This window comes from Cinclus cinclus, chromosome 2, assembly GCF_963662255.1.
Source record: "Cinclus cinclus chromosome 2, bCinCin1.1, whole genome shotgun sequence".
Lineage (NCBI taxonomy): Eukaryota > Metazoa > Chordata > Aves > Passeriformes > Cinclidae > Cinclus > Cinclus cinclus.
In genome coordinates this window covers 92,384,128-92,407,003 of record NC_085047.1, presented here as the reverse complement: position 1 = coordinate 92,407,003, position 22,876 = coordinate 92,384,128, and the positions used below count along the sequence as shown (strand labels likewise).

Sequence of the window (22,876 nt, the reverse complement as noted above, 5' to 3'; positions counted from 1 at the left end):
GTCAGCAAGGTAATACTTTGATTCAAGTGAGAGTAATAGTTCATGTACATTGCAGTGTCACTGTGGAATGTAGTTAATGCTCTGTTTTCTTAATGATACATCCCTGATTGTAAAAAAAGATACAGGGACAGAGCTTGGCTAGACAAGTGTTCTAGTGGTTTGATGTGTTAATTCAAATTTAATAATATATTGCAAAAGATAGATGTTGGAGTAATAAAAGACAAAAACTCATGTCTTTTGGATAGTATATGGAGTTCCTTTTAAGTTCTAGAGAGTGACCTTTGTAACACGTATCTTTTTGTTGATTTAACTTTTAGCTACTTCAGCTGCCTTGGGTGTTGGCCTTTGAAGTGACTGTTATGTGCCCTTGATTGAATTTATCACATGACAGTGCTGCAGCATGGAAAAATATCAGCTGCTAGAAAAACCCTAGTGTTTCAAATGCAGAAGAAGGAAATAATTGAATTGGCAGGGAGGTTGCTTGCTTTTTTTTCTGTGGGGAAAAACAAAATTATACACATTTTGGTACTATTTACTTTTCGGTAGAACTTACGGATTAAAAGGAAACTAAGTTAAACTAGGCAGCCACAGCAGCTACCAAAACTTGGTGAGAAACTTCTTTTCCTTCAGGATTTTACTTTTTGAGAAGACTGATAAATTATAAAATAACTCTTTAGTACAAAACTTCTCTAAGTTTCAGGCTTCATATTATTGTGCTAGAAATATGATTGTGTTTAGTAGGCTTTAGTGTATTTCTCCTCTGTGAATTCCTTCAATACGTTTTAAGCCCATATAAATTCTCAGAATAAAGAACAGTTCAACTGTAGGAATGTTTGCCGAAAGAAACTATGAGCATTCATTTTAAAACTTCCTGCTAATTTGAGTTAATATTCCAAATCCTTGAATTTGACAATGACTGTTATCCCCATTTATAATCTTGTTTCTGTTGGTGTTCTTCCATATTCCTTTCCAGGTGGAAAAGTCTTAGCCTGTTCAATAATTGTTTGTGTGAAAGCTGCTCCATGCCTTGGTTCAAGCTGGGTCTGTACCTTTTCCCAAACCAGTGGAATCATGCACAGATTGTTCAGTACATAGCAAACTATGGATTTATGTAGTGGCATGATGATGTTTTTAGTTATTAATCTATTATTTTTCAATATCCAAATTCCCTTTTCTTGAAGTCAATATAATACCTTTATAGAATTGCTATGCTCTGAGGAGCTCATTTGTTGACAAAGTAGGGATTTGCACTTCTTGTTTGACCTGAATCAACAAATTGAAGACCGATTGTATGTGTATATTTCTATTGAACAGAGGGGAGAATTGTACTGAAAATGAAATCTGTTTTGAGGTAACAACACAGTTCATAGGAACGTGTTTAGTTACAGCTGCTTATGGCTTTAGGAAAATAAAACAACCCGTCAAAAAAACACACAAAGAAACACAACAAAGAGCAAAAAACTTTAAAAATTCCTGGATAGGAGTAGCCTGTATAATGAGAGCCAAGAGAATTTCCTTGTCAGAGACACCTGGCAAAGATGGAAAATCCACAAATGTTACGCAAGAGAACAGATTTCCTCCCCTCTCATACCACTCATAGAGGAAGCTGGGTTAAGGAGATTTACAAAGGCTTTTTTTTACTTTGCATTTGAGTCTGTGGGTAATCAACACACAGCATTTTGCCTTGGTGGTCCTGTCCAGCTGAGAACTTTTACTGTCATAATTCAGTAAAGAAATTTTACAGGTGCAGATCCCACTTATGCCTGGGTCACCAACATAACTGGAGTCAGCAGGGCTTATGCTCCCAGAAGATGATACTGAATAGTAGTGGGATATGACTCTTGCAAATTGTTTCCCTTGCAGAAGTGCAAGATTGACTCTGCAGTGGATGCAGAACTATTACTTGAAGAATTTACCCTAAGAAGTTGTCACTAGAATTAAATTATACATGAAATTACAAAGTGTTCATTTGTGCTGTAGCTTTATTTCCTATTCTTCCTTATAGAAAAGTAAGAATTTGAACTCTGGAGGACAGTACCACTTATTACCTATTTTGTCATGCTGTATGCTATATTCATGGATCAGATGTGATCCTGGTTTTGCTTCACAAATAATCTGATCTTCTGTTACCTGCCTATTTCTTTAGGACTTTTCATCAAATACTGATCCAAACATTGGTTTCTACAGTAGTGGCCTGAGACAATAATGTTGCATGTTGGGAATTCTATATGTTGCAGGGGAAACCTTAGCCACTTCCAGTACTAATCTGATTGAGATGACTCACAATTAATCACAGTGACTAATAGCTTAATGAAGTTAAGTAATTCTGACATGTTTCAGCAGATGTTGAAGTATTCCTTTCTTTCAGCATTTCAGCATTCATGCCCTTGTGCTGTACCTCTTCCCTGCAGCACTTGCTCATAGTGCTATACATACAATGACTGTGTCCGCTCTCATTTCTCATTTTGTTACCACCTTTAGAAGAAATGTTAATACTGCAGCTTCAGGAAATACTAAACCACCTCTATCAAGATAAGCCACTTAGAACCCAGAAGAGACCTAGCCTATCCCACACTTTCCAAGGGGATGCTTCACAACTAGTATGCTTTGTCTAGCCTCTCTAGGGCCATGACATAGCAGTTTCAAGACAAGTTGAAATGCAGCCCTGAGCAATGACATTTGAAAGTCAGAGAAACATCCAAAGCCCACAGTGGGAAGAGGCACAGTCATGTGTTTGTGAAGCTAATAAATAAATGTGTAGCATACCCTGGGGGGGCATAGAGGGTGGGTTGACAGAAATGTGTATGGAACAAGTACTAATGCAGGGAGTGTTGTGTGTGTCATTTACACACAAACAGCTGCTCTGAATGCAGCTGTAACACAGAGCTCTCCATTTCTGTCTGGGTAATCCCCTGACTCCCAGCCACACTGGGGGAAGCAGGAGATCAGATCTGATACTGCAGGGGCTGAAGAGTCAGGTGTGCCCAGCCCTGCCAGAGACTGAATGGGGCAGGAGATGTTAGAGATTGAAAGAGTAGATGGACTTGCCTGGCAGTAAAGCTTAAATGCTTCTGAATCAACTGGATTCTCAAAGGGGCCAGCTCAGGGATCTCAGCACCTGAGCTGGGATGGGAGTACACGAGTGTGCACTTCTTCCAGGCACAATAATGCAATTTCCTTCTGGGGATAACTGTTGGTGTCTAGAGAGAGCAAAGAAAAGCTCTTCTTTGCTCTTGATGATCCTGCTCAGCATGGGATTTCCAGGTCAGCGGCTCTTGGCAACCTCCCTTATGTTCCCAGAAGAAGTCATTTACCCTTCTCATGGCTCAGTCTGGGGTTATTAATGATATTTTATCTGCTGCTGGTAGTGCCCTAAAAGAGCCTTTTTAAGTTTTTTGTGTCAGTGTGGAGTCTTCGTGTAGTGAAAGAGAAGCTGAAGAAGGAAGGAAAAAACAGGTCCAAACCTAATGCCAGGTGCAAATTCTTTTCTCTTTTCAGGTGGGAAGGTGAAGCCTGCTTGCTCTCACATGCTCTTTCTTCTATTTTCCTAGTATTCTATGTCTTCAGTCTGTTAGCCTTACCGTACAGGCTTTTTTCTTTTTTGAAGTTGTAATTGCATAATTACAGATGCTGGGGGATTTCTTTGTCAGAGGAGTTCCTGGAGTTAATAGCCTCTCTTTGATGAGACTGAGAGTTGCTGAGCAGGGACTACTGAAGATTCTTGTTTATAATAGAAATTCTGTTTGTATCAGCAGCCGTTTTTTAAGAAATCCTATGCCAAAATATGTATGTTCATCACATATACCATTTGATCTAACTTCCCCAAATCAGTTTCATTTTTGAACTTTCTCTGAAGGTACTGGTGGTCATTATTCACTTGTAAAAGCCCTACATGTAGCAGAGTTTTCACTGATTCCTGTGTTATGAATGGCCTTGTGATGTGCAGAAACAGGAGCCCCTCCCTAAGTGGAGCGATAAACACTGTGTAGATGGTACATATGTTAATACTTTTGTTAAAATATGATTGTGTCTTTCTACATTCATTCCAAATATGGCACAACACTTTTTAAAATGTTCCAATTCTGTTGAGTAGCATATAAGCACAGAAGTATGATTTTTTTTTTGCTTTGAGTCTGTCTTGATATTAGTTTAGTACCTTAAAGAACACAGATGAGTTCTGCTATAAACTTGCTGTGTGTTCATAGGCAAGTCACTTGAGTTAGACAAGGCATACTCTTGACTTATTATGATTTCAGATAATTATTGATTTCCTGGTTTTTTATACCCTTTGCTAGACAAATTATGTTTCAAAAAAGTAATATTTTTATAAATAAAACTCCCTTTAAAGAAACTGAAACTTCTAGCACACTTTTTTCAGCTGTTCTACCTATATGTATATAACTTACATAATATTTATGTTGTTTTAATAGCATAATACTATGTAAGGTGGTGTTGTATATGTAATATGTTATGTCCAGTACCTAAAAGGAGACTACAGCAAAGCTGGAAAAGGAATTTTTGACAAGGATAAGTGAAAGGACAAGGGAGAACGATCTGGAGCTGAAAGAGAGGGTTGCTTTAGATGCACCTTGAAGATGGTGGAGCAGGTGCAGAGAATTCATAGATGCTGCATCTCTGGAAGTGATCAAGGTTGATTTTGATGGGGCTTGGAGCAGCCTGGTCAAGTGGAAAGTGCCCCTGCCCATGGTAGGGAGGTTGGCACTAGTTGTTTGAGAAGATCTTGAATGTCCTTGTCCATCCAAACTGCTCTACAATATGCACACGTACCTACAATCTAGTTTTTAAACTGCAGCTTTAAGAATACATTGTTTCTTGGTAATTGATACAAAAATGTGTACATTGAAAATACTGAAGTCACCATGGACACGCATGACTGCAAGATGAGCTTTTCTCTCTGCTACCCTGATTTTATTATCCTCAGGATGGACTTTGTTTTGCAGAGGGGATGAGAATAGTCCTAGGAAGATATCTACAAACCAGGGCTGAACCAATATAGTAGATGTTTTTGTTGTAGTAGTTCTAAGCATTTACAAGAAACAGTCAAAAAGATTGAGTGAAAAAAATGAAATCAGCATGTATTAGAAGAGAGGTGGTGACTATTTAGAACAAATAATCTGTAAGAAACCAAAATGTTGACAAAACTCAGTATGAAGTGCTTTTTCTTACAGCTTCAGCTTTTGATGTTAAGTGATTACTTATGAAACTTTGCTTTTTCTTGAAAAAATATCTGCCTCTTAGGTTGGAAAGAGAAGCTTGAAACATGAGCCAAAATTCTGGCGTGCAGATAGCAAATGAAAAGGTCAATAACACCGTATTTTACATTTTTGAATTTGTGTGACTGGCTATTACAGGGAGGTGTTGTAGCTGAAAGCAAGATGGTATCAGTAAAGAACAAGATGGAGCCAGGGGTGTGGGTGTGAATACTATGCACATGCTCATGAGTGCAGAAATACACCAGCTCTGCAGGTCACGCTGCCACTGGAAATGAGAAGGAAATCTATTGGAATGATGCTGTTTTGATCTTACAGCCTCTTGCACAGTGCTTCAGATGCATCTGTTGGCACCATATGTTCTACTGTTGGCTTAATGCATAGCTATTACTGCTGGATGTCTGATGTGTTACCTCCCATGTGCAAAAAGCACCTGTCTGCTCTGGCCTCTAGGTCTTTTGTAGCATTTGGAAAAGGTCAATTAAGCCATCTCCAACTTGAAAGCTTATCTAAATAGTGTGTAACTGTTTGGATAACCTTACATTCTTTGAGTGAATTATATTGGAAAAAAAAAAAGGTAGTTAAATATACATAAACTACTTCTCAAGAGTTTACAGAGAGTATGACTAGAAATTATGTGAAGAGAGATGATATTATGAACTCTCGGCACAGTAATCCAATAGGTTTATTATTATCAGTTTTAATGACTTTCCTTTAAAAATTCTTGTTTTGTTCTTGCCTAGCTAGGGTAGAGAAAGTGTCTTGAATGCAGCAGTTATGAGAGAAATCTTGCTCTGAGTGGCAGCACCTCTGTTGCTTCTCTGGGAAATGATTATGTTGATTAAACATTACTTGCCCATTTGTAGGTACTGCTCTGAGCTACTGATGGCTTGGGTAGGGGAAATTCTGTTTAGACATCTTAATATCCTTTCTTGTGTAAATTGCAAAAACATTTACTTTTCTGTTGAAGATCAATGGGCAGAATATAGACATGCTTAGTATGCCTGAAACCCAGAGACAAAGTGCTCAAAATTTTTCAGATTATAAAAAAAAAAATTTAAGAAGTAGTCTGTGTTAAAGAAGCATCCATTTTAGAAAGCACTTCTCAACCGTAACAGTGATTTCTTCCCATGTTATTCACTTTTATTCACCTAAGAGACATGCTGATCAAAGGTGGAGCTGTGGTAGACCACAGCTTGGCAGGGAAAGCAGTGAACTAAGTAAGGTTGGAATTTGAGGAGGATTGGATACTAAGGATGAAGGTGAACAACCTTTGCAAGGATTGTTTTAATTGATTTCCTTGCTTCCTCAATAAGATATTTTAAGTATCTAGTCCAACAATAAAATGCTATTACCAAACATTTAGTCAAATAACCCTCTAGGAGATTTCAAGTGCAAGTTATTACATGAGATATTACATTTTTATTTAATGAAGGGTGTTTTGGGGGGCTTGTGTAAATCATCTAACTTAATGGTCAGAAGACTCTTTACCATAGAAAAAATAGTATTTCTATCAACAGAGCAAAACAGAAAAATGAAAAGAAATGCTTTTCACTTTTCTTTCCAGCTGGCAGAGATTCTTAAAAAAAACCAAAAAACCATGGAGAGAATTAGAAAACAGATTACTTACCTGATAATCATGAAAATATGCAATTATTGTCATTGAATGGAATCCATATGGTCATCTATCATAGTAGCAGTTTTGAATGATCAGCATTGTTGTGGAAGGAAAAATAATCAAGTCTAACTCGTTCTCTGAAAATTTCATGTATCTGGATAATGGGTAGTGCAAACTGCATTCCTGTTTGATGAAAAGTGTTGTGATTGCAAGATTAGAACACTTGATTTTCTAGGTGTTGCATGTCTGCCTGCCTTGCTCACAGGTGTTTTAATACTGAACTAGCTATTATGTAGTATTAAGAGGTAACTTAGGGCATATTTAGGATAAATACACATTTTTGGCGCATTATAGAAGAAGAATATTCCAATCCTATGTCTTACACATGTTCAGGCTTTAACTCCCAAGAAGTAAAAAGATTGCTCTATGTAATAGAGTTTCATATACATTTAAAGCATATTTCTCACTGATTCTTTTTGTCTTCAGATATAATAGGAGTACTTTCTTTCTGGAGCTATGTCTGTTTTTGCCTTCAGGGCCAAATTCAGAAGATGTCTAGCTCATGGAATAATTTGGTTATCAGCACATATAAGTGCAATCTGCCAAGAGGAGACAAGGCACATTTGTAACAGAGCAAATAAATTAGGATAAGCTTCTTAGCCCATCTCGTTTGAAATGAAAGTTTTATTGGAGTTGTCATTTTATTATGTGTCAAAGGATAATTTGGATAATAAGATGACGCAGTGCTAGCTTTCTCAAGTAGTTTTTCAAACCTTTTCACACAATTTTAGCTGACATTTTTTGCATGTGTTCCAATAAGTAATCCTTACAATGTTCTTCTGGAGCTACAGGGTGAGCTGTGTAAAAAGACTGTAGTTGAACCTCCTGCAGGGCAGGGGATAGGGACTAGATGATTTTAAGGTCCTTTATCACTTTTACATGACTTCTTACATTTGAAGTTTTTACATTTTCTGTTTGCAGCTTTATGTACTCTTTCTGATGTCATTTTACAACACTTGTGGTAATTTGTAAGATCAGTACAGAAATATGCAGTGCTTACTCTTATTCACTGTTGTTTAACTTGAGGAGTGTTTTTGTGTCCCTGCCAAGGAAAAAAAGGGAGGGTGACGGCTTTTATTTGGTTGTCTCTTAACTGTGTAGTTAACTCTTAGTGCCACCTATCTCAAGTCATGAACACAACATAAAAGTGAATTAAAAGTGCTCTTGGAAATTACTAAGGTGCTTTTAAAATCCATTAAGAGCTTTAAACTGTTCCATAACTAACTAAATCTGGATGCTAACTCTGGACAAGTATTGTTGCTGGTTAAAAATTATTACAATCCCTAGCACAAAAATTATAACAGTTCTGAAAAAAGATATTATTCTGAGAATATGTGATTGTCAATTAAGATTCACATTCAGTAAATTATTAAACCAAGTAACAAAAACACTCCTTGTTTAGTTTAATTTTGAAATATGAGTTTAAAAATTGAGTGGTATTTTCTTCATATACGCTCATAATCTGTGCATTTGTTTTCAGTACACGTTTTGGAACTTTATACCAAAAAATTTGTTTGAGCAGTTCAGAAGGATAGCTAACTTCTATTTTCTCATCATTTTCCTTGTTCAGGTAAGCTGTTTTAATTTTCCAGTAAGTTGTGTGCTCTTTCTAAAATAGGGAGAAATTGAAAAAGGTTTTAAAACTAACTGATTTTGATGACCATAGAGGTAAATGATTGAGCCTAGAAAGCCTTTTACACTGATGATATGACAAAAGCAATTTATTTAATTTCCAGGTTGTCAGTGTGAATTTAATCTGAAAAGAATTTGACAGCATCACTACTTGGATGGCAAGACATGTCTTGAAAAAATTGAAAAGAATGTCTGTAATTTTTATTTTGTAAAAAACATCCAGATCACTAAAACTGTTACTAGAAATTCTGTTGATGATAATCTGTTTGTTTTGCAAAAATACTATATTTTATAACAAACTAATGTCTTGATAGCAGTTTTCCAAGTGTACTGTGATCAAAACCTGAGAGAACTGAAATAATAGGTACTGATATGATGCTTCCTTAGGGAGGTACATAAATACTTGTTCTTGAAATTAGTTCCATGAGTGTCTAGTGTGCTGCTTTCTAAGTGTCTTAATTCTGAACCTGTCAGTCACTTACTGTGTTAAATAATAAAAATCTTACGAAGTGAAAAGCTGTTTTTCTTTGAAGACCAGGTTCTGTAGGAAAAAAGCAGTGCAGATTCCCAGGACAACTTATATTTTGTCATTTGCACACCTTCTGTGAATTCTGCCTGCTTTGCTATTTGCAGAAGCCCCAGCTCAGTATTTCAGAATTTACTCATTGCATGCATAAGAACAGCTCTATTGTATAACATGTAAAGCCAGTGCCATGCTAATTTCTAATGGAGCTCCATAATTTTTCTTCCAAAGCTGCAGCTTTCCAGTCTAATACTTCCTTAAAGTCTTGCAAGTGAATATTTTTACAAGGCATTAACATCTGATGTTAATGTGATCTAACTGCAGTGTTGTATCTTATAGAATCCAGTTTTCCAGTTTTTATCGGTATAGTACACATTCTTGAAGTTGTATTGAGGTACTGTTTTTTCAAATAAAATTCCTTGATGCCCTGTAACATATTGATGAACTCTTTTGAAAGATATTACTTGAAAGATTGACTGCTTACATTCACAAAAATAGAACTAGGAAATACTTGTTCTTTTCGTTGCAGTTAATTATTGATACACCTACTAGTCCAGTTACAAGTGGACTTCCACTTTTGTTTGTCATCACTGTCACAGCTATCAAACAGGTGAGTAATGCAGTGAGCAAAAGTGAAACTAAAGAGAAAGCTGGGTCAGTTTGGGTCTGCTGTCCAAGCAATGGCCTCCTCCACAGCCTGCTGATCTGCTGTGGGAGAAGGTTCAAGAGAAAGCCTTGATGCTGACACTCCTCAGTAGAAGCCAAAACACTGGGGCGTAACCAAGACTAGTTTAGCCCCAAGTACAAAGCACAGCAGCACAGGACTGCTGTGAAGAAAGTTAACTCCACCCCAGATAGCCCCAAAACAGAGGATAACTTCGGTTGTCCCTTAACAGATAACATACTACCTTCACAGTGTCCATGCTAAATGCAGACTTCCTTTGTGAGTCTTCAAAGAAGCTGTGGAAAGTTGTGTTTCTCTTTCTTTACAGTTGTAACTATTCATAATTGAGTATGTTCTGGAATTAAATTCAGCACTTCCTGTTGAGCAAAAATTGCGATGGATGCAAGAGGATTTTAGTGTGGCTTTCCCACTCTTAAGATTTTTAAATGTTACACTTTTAAATCTTACTGTAAGTAGTGACCTACCAAAGCCTGGGTTATAACATGCTGTGCCTGGTACTGCAGTCCTGTGTATTTCCTTGATTTTTCTTCCCAACAACTTGTGTAGATTTTGAGATCTTGAGAAGCTGTAGCAATTCCTGGAAGTATATTACACGGAAGTTATAAATCTGTCTGAGTTCCTAGATGATTTTTGAGAGCATCCAAGGTAGTGTTATTTTTGTTCCGCATTGAATTTTCAATGTGCTCAAGAGAATTAGATCTAAAAATGTTATGGACTACAAGAGGTTTTTTCCATCTTTTACCCACTTGTGACTTTGTTAGTCCACATCTTTGTCGCATGGCAGGACATTTGTAATAGAAAGTTGCAGATTCCCTATCCTTTAGTTTGCCTGCTTGTAAAAACACAAATCCATAGGGTAATTGTGCACTAAAAATAGGGTACCCTGCAAAGTTTCTTGAAACAAAATTCTTCACAACTATGTGTTGTATGTAGGGTTAAAAGGTTTGGCTTAATTGTATCACAGTCATCAAATATGACAACCTTTTGTTGTGTCATCTCTTTATCATCTTGCAGGAAAAAGTCCTGTTCTTCCAAAATATATTGCCTACACTACTACCTTGTCAACTGCTTTTGCAAGTACTGTGCACTTAACTTGAGCCAATAGAGCATGAGCAAGACATGATCGCTTAAATACCAGAAACTGTTCTACACTTTTGAAACCCTTATTCATCCAATTGTCTTCATTCAAAGACATGGTTTTGTTGACTAATTGTAATCATGAATGCTCTTTCTCATAGCTATCCAGCACAACTCTAGTACTGACATGTATCAGAATTTCATTTATTGTAGTAAGAGTATTTTTTCCTTTACAGTGATCAAAGACAATTCTTAAATTTTTTCTTACAAGCTGGAGCTATTCTGTCTCTTTATAGCCAAATGTGCATCACTGCATCATTTCCATTTCACTGTTTTCTAGGGTTATGAAGATTGGCTGCGACATAAAGCTGACAATGCAATAAATCTTTGCCCTGTTCATTTCATTCAGCATGGTAAATTGGTTAGAAAGCAAAGCCGAAAATTAAGAGTAAGTAACTATAACTTAACAAGTTTTGTGAGTCAGACTTTACTTCACCCTCTTATACACTTCACATATAAAGTAAGTTATACAGAAATGTAGTATGATGATATTGCATTTAATGATTAGACCTATAGTATTCTAATTTTTAGATTTATGCCTCTGAATAAAATATTTTTATAAAACTTCTAATGAGTTAAACTGTTTAATGAGATTAGTTAAATCTCATTTATTATTATAATTCTAAAATTTTATATTTAAATGTTACTATTGTTGATTTTTATCAGACTGTTTTGTTTAACTGGAATTAACTATCTCCTTCCATAAATATTACTTTCCTTTTCCATTTTTAACTTGGAATTTCTGCCATGATTTATTTTTTCTCTATCTTCTGTCCACTGTGATTATCACAGAATCATAGGATGCTTTGGGTTGGTAGGGACCTTAAAGATCATCTAGTTCTAATCCCTGTGCCGTCGGCAGGGACATCTTGCACTAGACCAGGTTGTTCAGAGCCTTATTCAACCAGGCCTTGAACACTCCTTGGGGTGGGGTAAAATTACTGTTATGCAGATTAATAATTTATTTTAGCCTGATTGTGACAGTCAGTGTTATGCATAGAGGTACATGCATACATACAAACACAACACATTCTAAATAATTTCTCAAAACCCATCAAATCACAATCTCTTCATTGACTTTGTGAATTCTGCAACATTCCCTTTTTGGTATAGTTTCAGAAATTTATTTTTGCTGCTTGGTGGGTTTTTTTTGTTTTGGTTTTTTGTTTGTTTTGGGTTTTTTTGTGAGCAGATTAACTTTTTAACATTATTTTCTTGAGAACTCAGAAAATTTGATATTTGTTTTGAATTTTCTTATTTTTAATATGTTTGTTTGGATGCCTTTTTCTGCTCTGCTGCTTTTGGGCATAAGTGTATCAACAGTGTTGGCTGTGACCTTCTATTTGAGTGTGATAGCTTCTGCCTAGGGCTTTCTGGTAATTAAAAAAAAAACAAGGACATCACATGCTTGAGAATTCCAGGTGTGTTAACCAACCAGTTAAATATTCCAAACAAAAATAGTCAAGTACCATGCAATTGAATTTTAGTGGTTAATCTGTTGCCCATATTTTCTTAATTTCTCCCCTGTTTATTGCCTTTCAGAGGGTGTATATTGGGTGACTAAATGAGAGACAGACCTTGAAAATATCTTGCATTGAAAGGAATATCTGTGTATTTGTAAATGGGTGAAATTCTCAGATCTATATTACATGAGAAAACAGACTAGGTTGTATAAAGTAGACCCCTCTGCACCTAAAGCCTGAAGATATTTGTTTAAAGAAGGAAAAAAATAATTACTAAAAAATGGAGCTCTTTTTCACACAGTCAGAGAAGAGTTGAGATTGGCAGGCATCACTGGAGGTTTTGTGATCCAGCCCCCAGCTCCAGCAGGGCCAACAAGAGCTGTTTGCTGAGGACCCTGTATAGACAGATTTTAAGTCTCTCCAAGGAGGGAGACTCCACTACTTCCCTTGGGCAGCTGTTCCAGTGGTCAGTCACCATTGTGGTGGAAATCAGGTGGACCCTCCCATGTTCTAGTTGTCCACTGCTTCAGGTCCTGTCACTTCCCACCTGGAAGAACCTCTCCCTGTCCTCTTTGCATCCTTGGCTGACATAGTGGCAAATGCAGGAACACCTTTTAAATTTTAAGATGCTGTGTCCTAGTACTTTTATTTGGTTTGGGTTGAGGAAAGTGAAAATTTCATACCTGATTGTTGCAGGTATGCTTAGAGTTTGTGTTCTCCTGTGCCATGTGTACAATCTGCAATTTGTCATTGCTATTGGTTAAGGAAAAAAAACACTTTTTTCATATCTACAGTTTGCTAAATCTCATTTTTTATGATCATTCTAAAATTTTATTTTTATCTGACTGTTTTGCTTAACTGGAATTAAGTGACTCCTGCCAGCTGCTAAGGATAGTGGAATTTAGTTTTATAAGCATGTACCAAGAACAGAGATTAAGCTGAGTCTTGTTATAATAAATTATGACATAAAAATATATTGAACAGATGTTGACTTACATGAAGAATTGCATAAATTGCGTATTTTTGATGGGATTTTTATTTAAACCCTGATATTCCTAGAACATGGAGTATGTCGTTGCCATTTGCTAAGTCTCCAAAAATGTAGAAATACTAATTTTTCTCGAATGATTTGCAAGAATATTTTTAATTTGTAGTTGCTTGGCTGTTCTGTTGCAGTCTAATAAGCTGTAAAATATTGCCTGTATTTCCATGAATAAAAATTATTTTGCTCACCGTTAAACATGGATAAAAATAGGAAGGACTTCTAGTCAAAAGTTCTGCTAAATGTATCTGCTAAAAATGCAACCTGTTTTCATCAGCAGATGAAATTGTTGGCTTTTTCAGCTGTGTCTAAGAGCAGCTCACATCTCCTGGTGGTTTTGAAACAGTTTTGTTGTATTTAGTCTTAAAGGAAGGGTAGTATCTTCCATCTCTCAAAAATGTTGCAAAACTTAAGGCAGTACTTGCAGGGTGGTTATTCTGAGAGAAAAGCCAGAAACAGTAGATCTCAGTCATTCCACAAGGTATATTTCAGCTTTCCAGAGATGTCTCTGTAGTTGTTTACTCCTGTGGTAAAATCCTGGTGTAAATCAAAATGGTTGAATTTTCAAAATATTTGTGTTAATCTAGGTTTTAATTTTGAATTCTGAAATTTAGGCTCCTACTTATATGCATTTTATGTTTTGTGTTTTTTCCTTAGGTTGGAGATATTGTAATGGTAAAAGAAGATGAAAAATTCCCATGTGATTTAATATTCCTATCGAGTAGTAGAGGAGATGGAACATGCTTTGTTACAACAACTAGTTTGGATGGTGAATCCAGTCACAAAGTAATTAGATGTTCTACATTTTCTTTTTAAGGCAAAGTTTGCTTTTCATTTTTGACACAGATCACAATATGACCTCATGCTTATATGTGTAAGCAGGTACATGAATTTTTGTAATTTAGGTTTCTACCATCTGACTTCATATTTCTAAAAGTAATATTATTTTATGAATAATTTTAAGACATGCATTTATTATTTTGTCTGTGTCCAGTATGGGCATGCAGGTTACTGTGGTAATACGCTAACTTGTTTGTACATAAGTGCTTTTGTGTTGACCTGATTTATGAATACACTGCAAGGTACTTGCACATAACTGCAAAATCATGAAAAAAAAGGTTGGAAAAGACCATGTAATATGATGCCCAAATAGAAGCATTTAGAGATGCTTCTTATTTGAATTATGAGCTCTTACATAAAAGTTAGTAAATTTCATGCTGAACTGCAGTGTATGTACAGATGAATATCTTATGTCTGTTCTTTTTTATTTTATTTACATGTATTTATTAATTCCAGACTTACTATGCTGTTCAAGACACAAAGGCATTTCACAATGAACAAGAAATTGATGCACTACATGCTACCATTGAATGTGAACAACCTCAGCCTGACCTTTATAAGTAAGACAGTGATTCTTACCCCTTTCATTTAAGGTACCTGAGCAATAAGTCATGAAAGTATCATAATGAAAGATACTGGCTTCATCTCTCTGGTTAGAGTGAGCCTCAGAGTGGGCTTGAAGGCAGGTAGTTCTTCCATCCATACTCATTTTGTGCAGGTGTGCCCTAGATGTGCTCTGGGGTAGTGATTTCCAAAGGGGGATGGCACAAAGCAGTCCACTGAGGAACGTGGTGAAAATCTTAGAACTTCAGTTTATTTTTTTTTTTAAATGCAAAAATAAGAAATAAATTAATCTTTACTAATATTTAGCGTACTTCTTGATACTGGCAGCCATACCCTCTCTGTCACGTAAGTTTGTGAGTTTCTCCAGAGGAAGAGGATGTTCCACGATATGGAGAAGTTGCCTGTGGCACTCACTCCTTTGCTTTCAGTGTACTGCAAAGTACTGTCATTTCTGTGTACCCAGTTAAATGGGTATACATACCATATATATACACAGATTATATTATCTAGTTTTAACTAAAGTAACACTCAGAAAATGCTGAAGTGGCTTACAAAGACTCTTGCAGAGATATTGCAGATTGAAGATAATTATGAATATTCTAGCACTAAGGAACAATAAGAAAATAGCAAGCACTTCTAGTCCTGGTAGAGAACTTCATCAGTCACATTACAAAGTGAAGCCACTGTCAATCTAACTAGATTTGACAGGATGTCAGCCAGAAAAAAATTAAATTGTCAAGACTATTGGAAATACAGATTTTCATTTGCCATGTTGTTAACCATGTGCCTCACACCACAGGCTTTGAAATACTGGCTAATGATAGCATGAAGGCATCATGATTAGGAAAACACTTAAATGCAGAACATGGAGAAAAATTTCTACAGTTGTATAAAGTCATACAATAATCAATATTTTGAGAAAGAACTGTGCACAATTCCACTAAATCTAATGAGAATTCTTGAGAAGCCTCTTTTGAGGTTTCTTTCTTAATAGTAATACAAAATGTCCTGTACAACTGAGAGAACACTTGTTTTTTTCTGCCACAGTGAAAATTAGCTGAAATAGTACACAGAAAATAATATTATGTCATGTTAAAATGCACTCTTTTGACAGCAAATACTGTTGGAAGATGCAGAAAAAAAAGTGCTTATTTCTGAGGTGTGATGGCATCTCTTTTCTGTGATCTTGGTCATTAAGAAGCTGGTTTAGAAATCTGTTTGAGAACAGGTTCTTTAGAGTATCAAGTCCATTACTTTCTTGATCCTTTTTTAAAATACTTGGTTGTGGAAGTGAATGGCTGCAAGTTGAAGCTCATGCTATTATAGATGGTGAAATTCTTTGGGACAGCTGTTGACACACAAATAATGAAAATGTTTATTGGTAGTCAGCTTGTATCTCTTCTGATTTTTACTTGTAACTTTACCTCTCAACAGAACAGGGTGGTGAATCTTTTTTCCAAAGTCACATGGTTTTATATCATGATGCATCATAACCAGCTGTACATTATTGTCTTCAGATGTGGCCCCACCATGTTGTATGCTCTCTAAGCCAACAGGTTATCCCTCCTCTGAGCCTCAGAGCTTCCCTTTTGGGGTAACATACCCCCCAACTCCCCACAGTTTCCTCTACCACTGAGAACCCTAATGCCCACCTTAATCCCCTTTACATTGGGTTATCTACTTAGTAGTATTGCAAATACAATGTACTGAATCTGGCTGGAATGAAGTCAGTTCTCCTGACAGCAGCCGGTGTTGTGTGGTGTAGTGGCTCTGAGACTAGAACAGCATTAATTGCACACGGTGGTCGTAGCTATTGCTGCAAAGTTTTTACACAGTGTCAAACTTTGTTTCTCATTTTTTTTCCCTCCAGCTAATAGGCTGGGGGTGGGCAAGAGGCTGGGATGGGCACAGGCCAGAATGGCTGACCTCAGTTGACCAGAGGGTCTGTGCCATGTAGTGTCATGCTCAGCAATAAAATCAGTGGTCGGGGGTGGTCTTCCAAAGCAGCTGCTTAGCTGCTATCCAGGGTCAAGCCACCACATATGGATAAAATCTACTGACAGATATTCAGGGGAAGAATTACTTACTAGCTATGCTTTGGTTTTAGTTGTGGGCTTTAGATGTTTTAAAAGATAGTAATTGCACTGACTTATCTTGGGTAGTTGAGGGAATAAGACTTTTTATTTCTTGTTCATGGGTCTACTTAGGAGGTTTATCCCTAATTTTTACACATCTTTATATGAAAAAATCTGTGTCAAGATACCATTCTGTGTAGTTTTGTGTTTTCATGTTTTAAGTGTATATCTATATGTATCTCTTACGTTCTTGTTCGTGTTCTGGATAACTGGAGCCTGTTCAGCTGGAAAATATTCCCTGTCATAGATACTTTCTAGAAAATATTTCTTATACAATATATAAAATAAATAACCTATTAATAAATAACATTATCATAAATAACCTATTAGCAGTACTGTTAAACTACTTGTATATTTCCCTTTCAGATTTGTTGGTCGGATAAATGTTTACCATGATAGGAATGAGCCTATTGCAAGGTGGGGAGATCCAGAGTTTCTACACATTTAAATATTTCACAGTTGAATAAGTATCAATAATAAGAATTACCTTTGGTTCACCAACATTGTACTGCTTTGTTTTAGTGATAGAATATTTTTCTCTTAGAAGATTCCAGACTGCTATTTCATAAATAATTGATATTTCATCTTCTAATCATATTTCTCTTCTTTAGCATTTTAATGTCTTTATTCAGCTGCAGTTTTATCTGAAATGTATTTAGTTTGTAAATGATGGTTATAGAATTTTGACAGCACTTGTACAATGCTGCCCCATTAGCATGAGATCTTGGTAGTGCGCTAAACAATATAAATAGTATCACTTGTGTATTTAATTTTTCTTAGATTTTGAAGGGTTTGAACATAAAATTTTGGAACAAATAATTTTGTGTTTGTAATTTTACTAAGTGTGTTTGTACGTCCACCTAAAATGTCCATGGTGCTGTGTGATCCAGGAATACAACATCCAGTTTGCTGTACCTTATTTTGTTCTGATTTGTGCCCCAAAGAGGCAAAGCAATAGGACAGAAAAGCTGCTTGCTGCAGTGCTATCCTAGATCCCAGCATGTGAAGAATTACTCAGTGCTGGATAAGTGCCTTCCTAACCAGTGTGTCTGTCATTATTTTTTGTTACAGTCTGCTATGGAAACTGTCAATTGATCTGGGTCATTTATGTAACATTGTTCCATTAGTTTCTTGAAACTAGTTTCAGGTTTTGCATCAGAATTGTGGTCCTGTTTGTTTGGTGTTTCTTGATTTTTTTTTTTTTTTTTTTTTTGGAGTTTCATCCTGCAAGTACTTTGAATAACATTACAAAAACTTCTTGGTGGTTTTTTTTGGTTTGTGTTTTTTTGTTTTGTTTTTTTTACTTCCTGTATAGGTAGAATCTGACAATTCTGCTGCTGTGCGGTATGTTTGTAAAGTCACCCTTGGTTTTGAACTCATATGATGAATAGTGTACATATCATGTTCCAGAATATTATTTAAACTTCATTGAGGTCCTTACATTAATTCCTGTACTCTTCAATAAATTCCTTTACCTATGTTTGTTGGCATTTTTAAAAATTTTTACAGCAAGTATAAAAATATATTGCATGCTATTTATACTTAAAATGAAATAGAAATGTATTGTCCTTAAATACTTCATGCATACATAGGACACTATAGTTTATATAAGCCTAAAAAGTAATAGAATTAATATTTTTAAAAATAAGTACCGTGCAATTAGGATATCGAGTCTTTATTTGGGATCTAGGTGCATCAGTTTAAGACGTGAATTGTGACATTGTGAGCTTAATTTTAGACATCTGTTTATCTGTTTTTAATTTTCACTTTAAAATTTTAAATATACCTTGTAACTTGTTAAAATAAAAGGTTTTTAGTAGAATTAATTCCCTGTTTCATGTGACTTCCGCTAAGGTCCGAGAGTTTGCTCTAAATGTTTACATTTTGTAATACTTACCTTTTGCAGGCCATTAGGATCTGAAAATCTGCTTCTTAGAGGAGCCACTTTAAAGAACACAGAAAAAATCTTTGGTAAATATTTCTAATGATTCTTTTAATGGAACCTGAAGTAATAAGCTATCACCAAACAAGGTTACAAGTCTTCAGTTACTAGTGGGCATATGATTTCTATTGGGTCACTTGTTTTACAGCTTTTTAATGAGGTTTAATGTTGCTACATAGAAACCCTTTAGCAACTGGGAACTGTGACTGCAATGGGATGTAAATGCTGCTTAAAATTAAGTACCAAGATAATAAAGCCATTTCTAATTTTGGGTTATCATCCAAATCTGTGGTTTCTTTCTTCAGACTTAACAATTAAATGACAGAGTATAATAATCTAATCAATTGTCCTATTTTGAAGTTACTAGACTGTGCAATCTTTAGTAAAACAAGTTGTCTAATTTCAGGTGTTGCTATCTACACTGGCATGGAAACTAAGATGGCATTAAATTACCAATCAAAATCACAGAAGCGATCTGCTGTAGAGAAGTAAAATTTCTAATACTTATTTTGGGGATTGAAAGCTGCATGTTTGAATGGTGCAAATCAGATTTTTTTTTTTCTTCTCAAAGTGCATGTTTTATTGATTTAAATGAAAAAAAAAGAGGTAGAGGGACTTAAAATTTGCTTCTTTTAAAATGATTTTTGCTTTCAATGTCATATAACACCATATAAATGAGGTTCTCAATACCAAATAATTCTTGTTAGATGTTTAGAAAATAATTTTGATTTAATGCTTAGCTCTTTAATGTATGATGTTTTGTTGTTCCATATCACTTTGCTTTCATTGTTTACAGTACATTTACTGACAGTTTTCCAAGGTTTTGGTTTTTATTATCTTAGCATTTAATGCTTTTCATAACAATTAAGTCTTGAATTCACTAAAAGTAACTTTTTAAATACACTTCATTTTGAATCAGGTGCAGTAACAGTACTTGTTTGTGGCATGTTTTCCATGGCTTAGCTAAAATTAACAAGTTCCATAGAGACATATATGATGGGAAAGTAAGGCAATGCTATCCTTAAGGAGTGAGCTGACATTGGTTGCTTACTATTTTTAAAATGGGGACTATTTTCTATTCCTACTCTGCTATCTGAAATCATCAGCTCTGAGTAAGGTGTCCAGCCTTGTGAAAAACAAGATGTCATTGATTGAGGCAACATGTACTGACCAGCTGACAGCCTTTCTCTTACGCAGTGACTGAGCAATGATGATGTGTCTTTTCCTATTTTTACTGATGTGTAACCCATGGCTTTTAGTTCATGCTCATCATTAATGAAAATGCAATCTTAAATGTAAGATGTTCTTGCTCTTTTTTTAAATCTGCCCAGAGTTAAAACATTACAGCTATGTAGCAAAATGTTCTTTTTTGGTTGTGGATGATTTTTTAATGATTCGGTGAAGTGGCATGGAAAGGTCTGCAGATACAGGCCCAGTTATTCTGTTATGGTTCTATCCATGCTATCATTTTCACTAATATACTAGTTTCGGTAATTTGTCACGCACATTTTGGAAACAACTATGAAAACAGGAATTAAAAATAGAAAACAATGTCAATAATGTTTTCCTCATTGGAAAGGCACTTTGTAAGAGTTACTTAACATCTTAGCATTGTTAAACTTGCAGCACATCTAAGACCGATGTATGAGTATAACATTTTCTAATAAGCTCTGTGGTTTATATGCTAATGGGATTCTTATTTTGCCTTCTTTTTTTTAGATCAATGAATGTATTTCTTATTGTATACCTCTGTATTCTCGTCAGTAAAGCACTAATAAATACTGTCCTGAAGTATGCCTGGCAGAGTGAACCATTTCGTGATGAGCCATGGTATAATCAGAAAACAGAGCCTGAAAAGAAAAGAAATTTGGTATGGAAATAAGTTATAATGCCAAGAAAGTTTCCCTAAACCCTTAATTTATTGAGACTCTACTGAAAAGTATATACAGCCTGCTTACTTACCAGTCATGCTTTTTTGCTGACAGTGGTGATAGTGTATTGTAGAAAGCTTGTATGTTAAATTTTTGCCCTTAAGTTGTATGTGTGAATTTAGCTGATGAGAAAACGTCTGGTTTAGTATAAAAAGCTTCATGAAAGTGTTTTCGAGCTGCTTGTTATTAATATAAACTACTGAAGAATTGGCCTCTTGCAGAGAAATACAAGGGCTGGAAGGAATCCCACAGCTGTTGGCAGTCCTGTAAGAGACGTGTTCAAAACAGGCTATTGTAGGAATATCCATAAAAATCCTTCTCAAAAGCTTAGTTTCATATTGCTCTGTTGTGAGCACGGGAGGCATCTGAGAGCATCAGTCACCAGTGCCAGATGTTCTTACAGGAGCAAGGACATTATCCTGAATGGATACCCAGAGGATCCAAAGCAGTGAACTGAACCCTGTCCTACAGAATGCACTTGATTTATTTCATTAAATCCTCCCAATCAGAGTAGGGGAAAATTTACTTCCTTACCCTAAATGCGTGAGGAGCACATGCTAGGCAGGCATTCTAGAGTTCTCATTACCACCTGTAGCACTGTCTCAGCCTGCTCAGTGGGTTGGCTGTAGTTCTACCAAGTCTCCACTGCTGAAAAATTGAGTCAGGTTATGCATATGCATTCTGCTTGTGTTGAGAGAGGGAAAGGAAACCTTTTTTTATTTATGAAATGCTGCCTGAAAGTTACGTAATTTGGTAATACTTGAAGGAGTTACTGTGGAACTGTGCTGTCCTTCTGGTAATTTTTGAATGTTAATGTTTCATTTGTTCCCCAACCATGCTCATTAGTTGCTCTAGAACTTTACAGTAATGCTACATAATGGTATTCTACACCTGTACATCTGTAAAGAGAGAGGAAAATTTAAAAGAAAAAGCTCTGTTGCATGCCACTTGTGTTATTATAAATCATGAAGGTTTACATCCTGTGCTGAACTGTGAGCTATGAAAGGTGTTGCTTACTGTTCAAAAGTTATTTGAAAAAAACAATTTGTAAATATATGTGGTAATCCTGCAGTCTTTAATGGTACATGAGAAATCAGTATTTTCATCTTGTTTCTTTGGCAGTTTCTTCAAGCTTTTACAGACTTCCTTGCATTTATGGTTCTTTTCAACTACATTATTCCTGTATCCATGTATGTCACTGTGGAAATGCAGAAATTTCTTGGTTCTTATTTCATTGCATGGGATGAGGAAATGTTTGATGAAGGTACAGGTGAAGGACCACTGGTGAACACTTCTGACCTCAATGAAGAGTTGGGACAGGTAAATTTCATTCAATGGTAATTTGTTTTCAACTGTTTCTTCTGTAGGTTTTTATTTTAAAATTGTTACTTCAAGGTTTTTTGGTTTTGTTTTATTTTGAACTTTTTTTGTAGCTACATGTACCTTTTCTTTAGTGCTGATTAATTTAAAAATAAAATCAGAGATTTTTATTTTCAGAATCAAAAATTCTGATTGCTCACCCAGTCAATGGAATTTAGTTAGTATTACTATAGTATTAAGGGATAAACACTTCCTCTCCATTGATTATAGAGGGAAATTATATAAGCATCTAACTTCCTTGGATTAAAAATTAGATGGAAAAAACTTAACCCTTTTTGTCTGAGTAGACTGACACTACATCTCCAGACGTAAGTTTTATCCATTAAAATGATCACCAGTCTCATTTTTGAAATGAAATTCTGTTCTAGGTAAAGAAAATCATCACCATGAGACAGATACATTTTGTTTAGGAAAATATTTAAGATCTCAGTTAAAAATGTTTTCATAGGTTTTTCAAATAAATAAGATGTTGTATTTCTTTCTTTTTCTAGTCAAACTGGTAATAAAGCTTTTAAGGACACATACCTATTTGGATTAAGGGTGGTACCAGGTATTTCATTATTATGGCAGACACTTGACATTGTCTGCAATGAGATCCTTGAAGAGGATCTGCTGAATTACAGCCTGGATGAGCAGACAGTGAGGTGGATTGAAAAGGGGGTGAACAGCCAGGTTCAGAGGATGGTGGTCAGC

General features: G+C 35.7%; 1 protein-coding gene across 1 annotated transcript in view; it reads left to right on the top strand.

The window, feature by feature from the left end:
* The window catches only part of ATP11A (ATPase phospholipid transporting 11A), a 116,054-nt gene that overhangs the window by 58,734 nt on the left and 34,444 nt on the right, over positions 1–22,876 (top strand). Inside the window, exons 4-13 of the mRNA XM_062514961.1 lie at positions 8,390–8,479; positions 9,594–9,674; positions 11,167–11,274; positions 14,049–14,177; positions 14,688–14,791; positions 17,297–17,347; positions 18,837–18,901; positions 19,279–19,360; positions 20,592–20,742; positions 21,926–22,123. Of these exons, the coding sequence (XP_062370945.1) occupies positions 8,390–8,479; positions 9,594–9,674; positions 11,167–11,274; positions 14,049–14,177; positions 14,688–14,791; positions 17,297–17,347; positions 18,837–18,901; positions 19,279–19,360; positions 20,592–20,742; positions 21,926–22,123 (1,059 nt within the window). The remainder of the gene's footprint in view (positions 1–8,389; positions 8,480–9,593; positions 9,675–11,166; positions 11,275–14,048; positions 14,178–14,687; positions 14,792–17,296; positions 17,348–18,836; positions 18,902–19,278; positions 19,361–20,591; positions 20,743–21,925; positions 22,124–22,876) is intronic.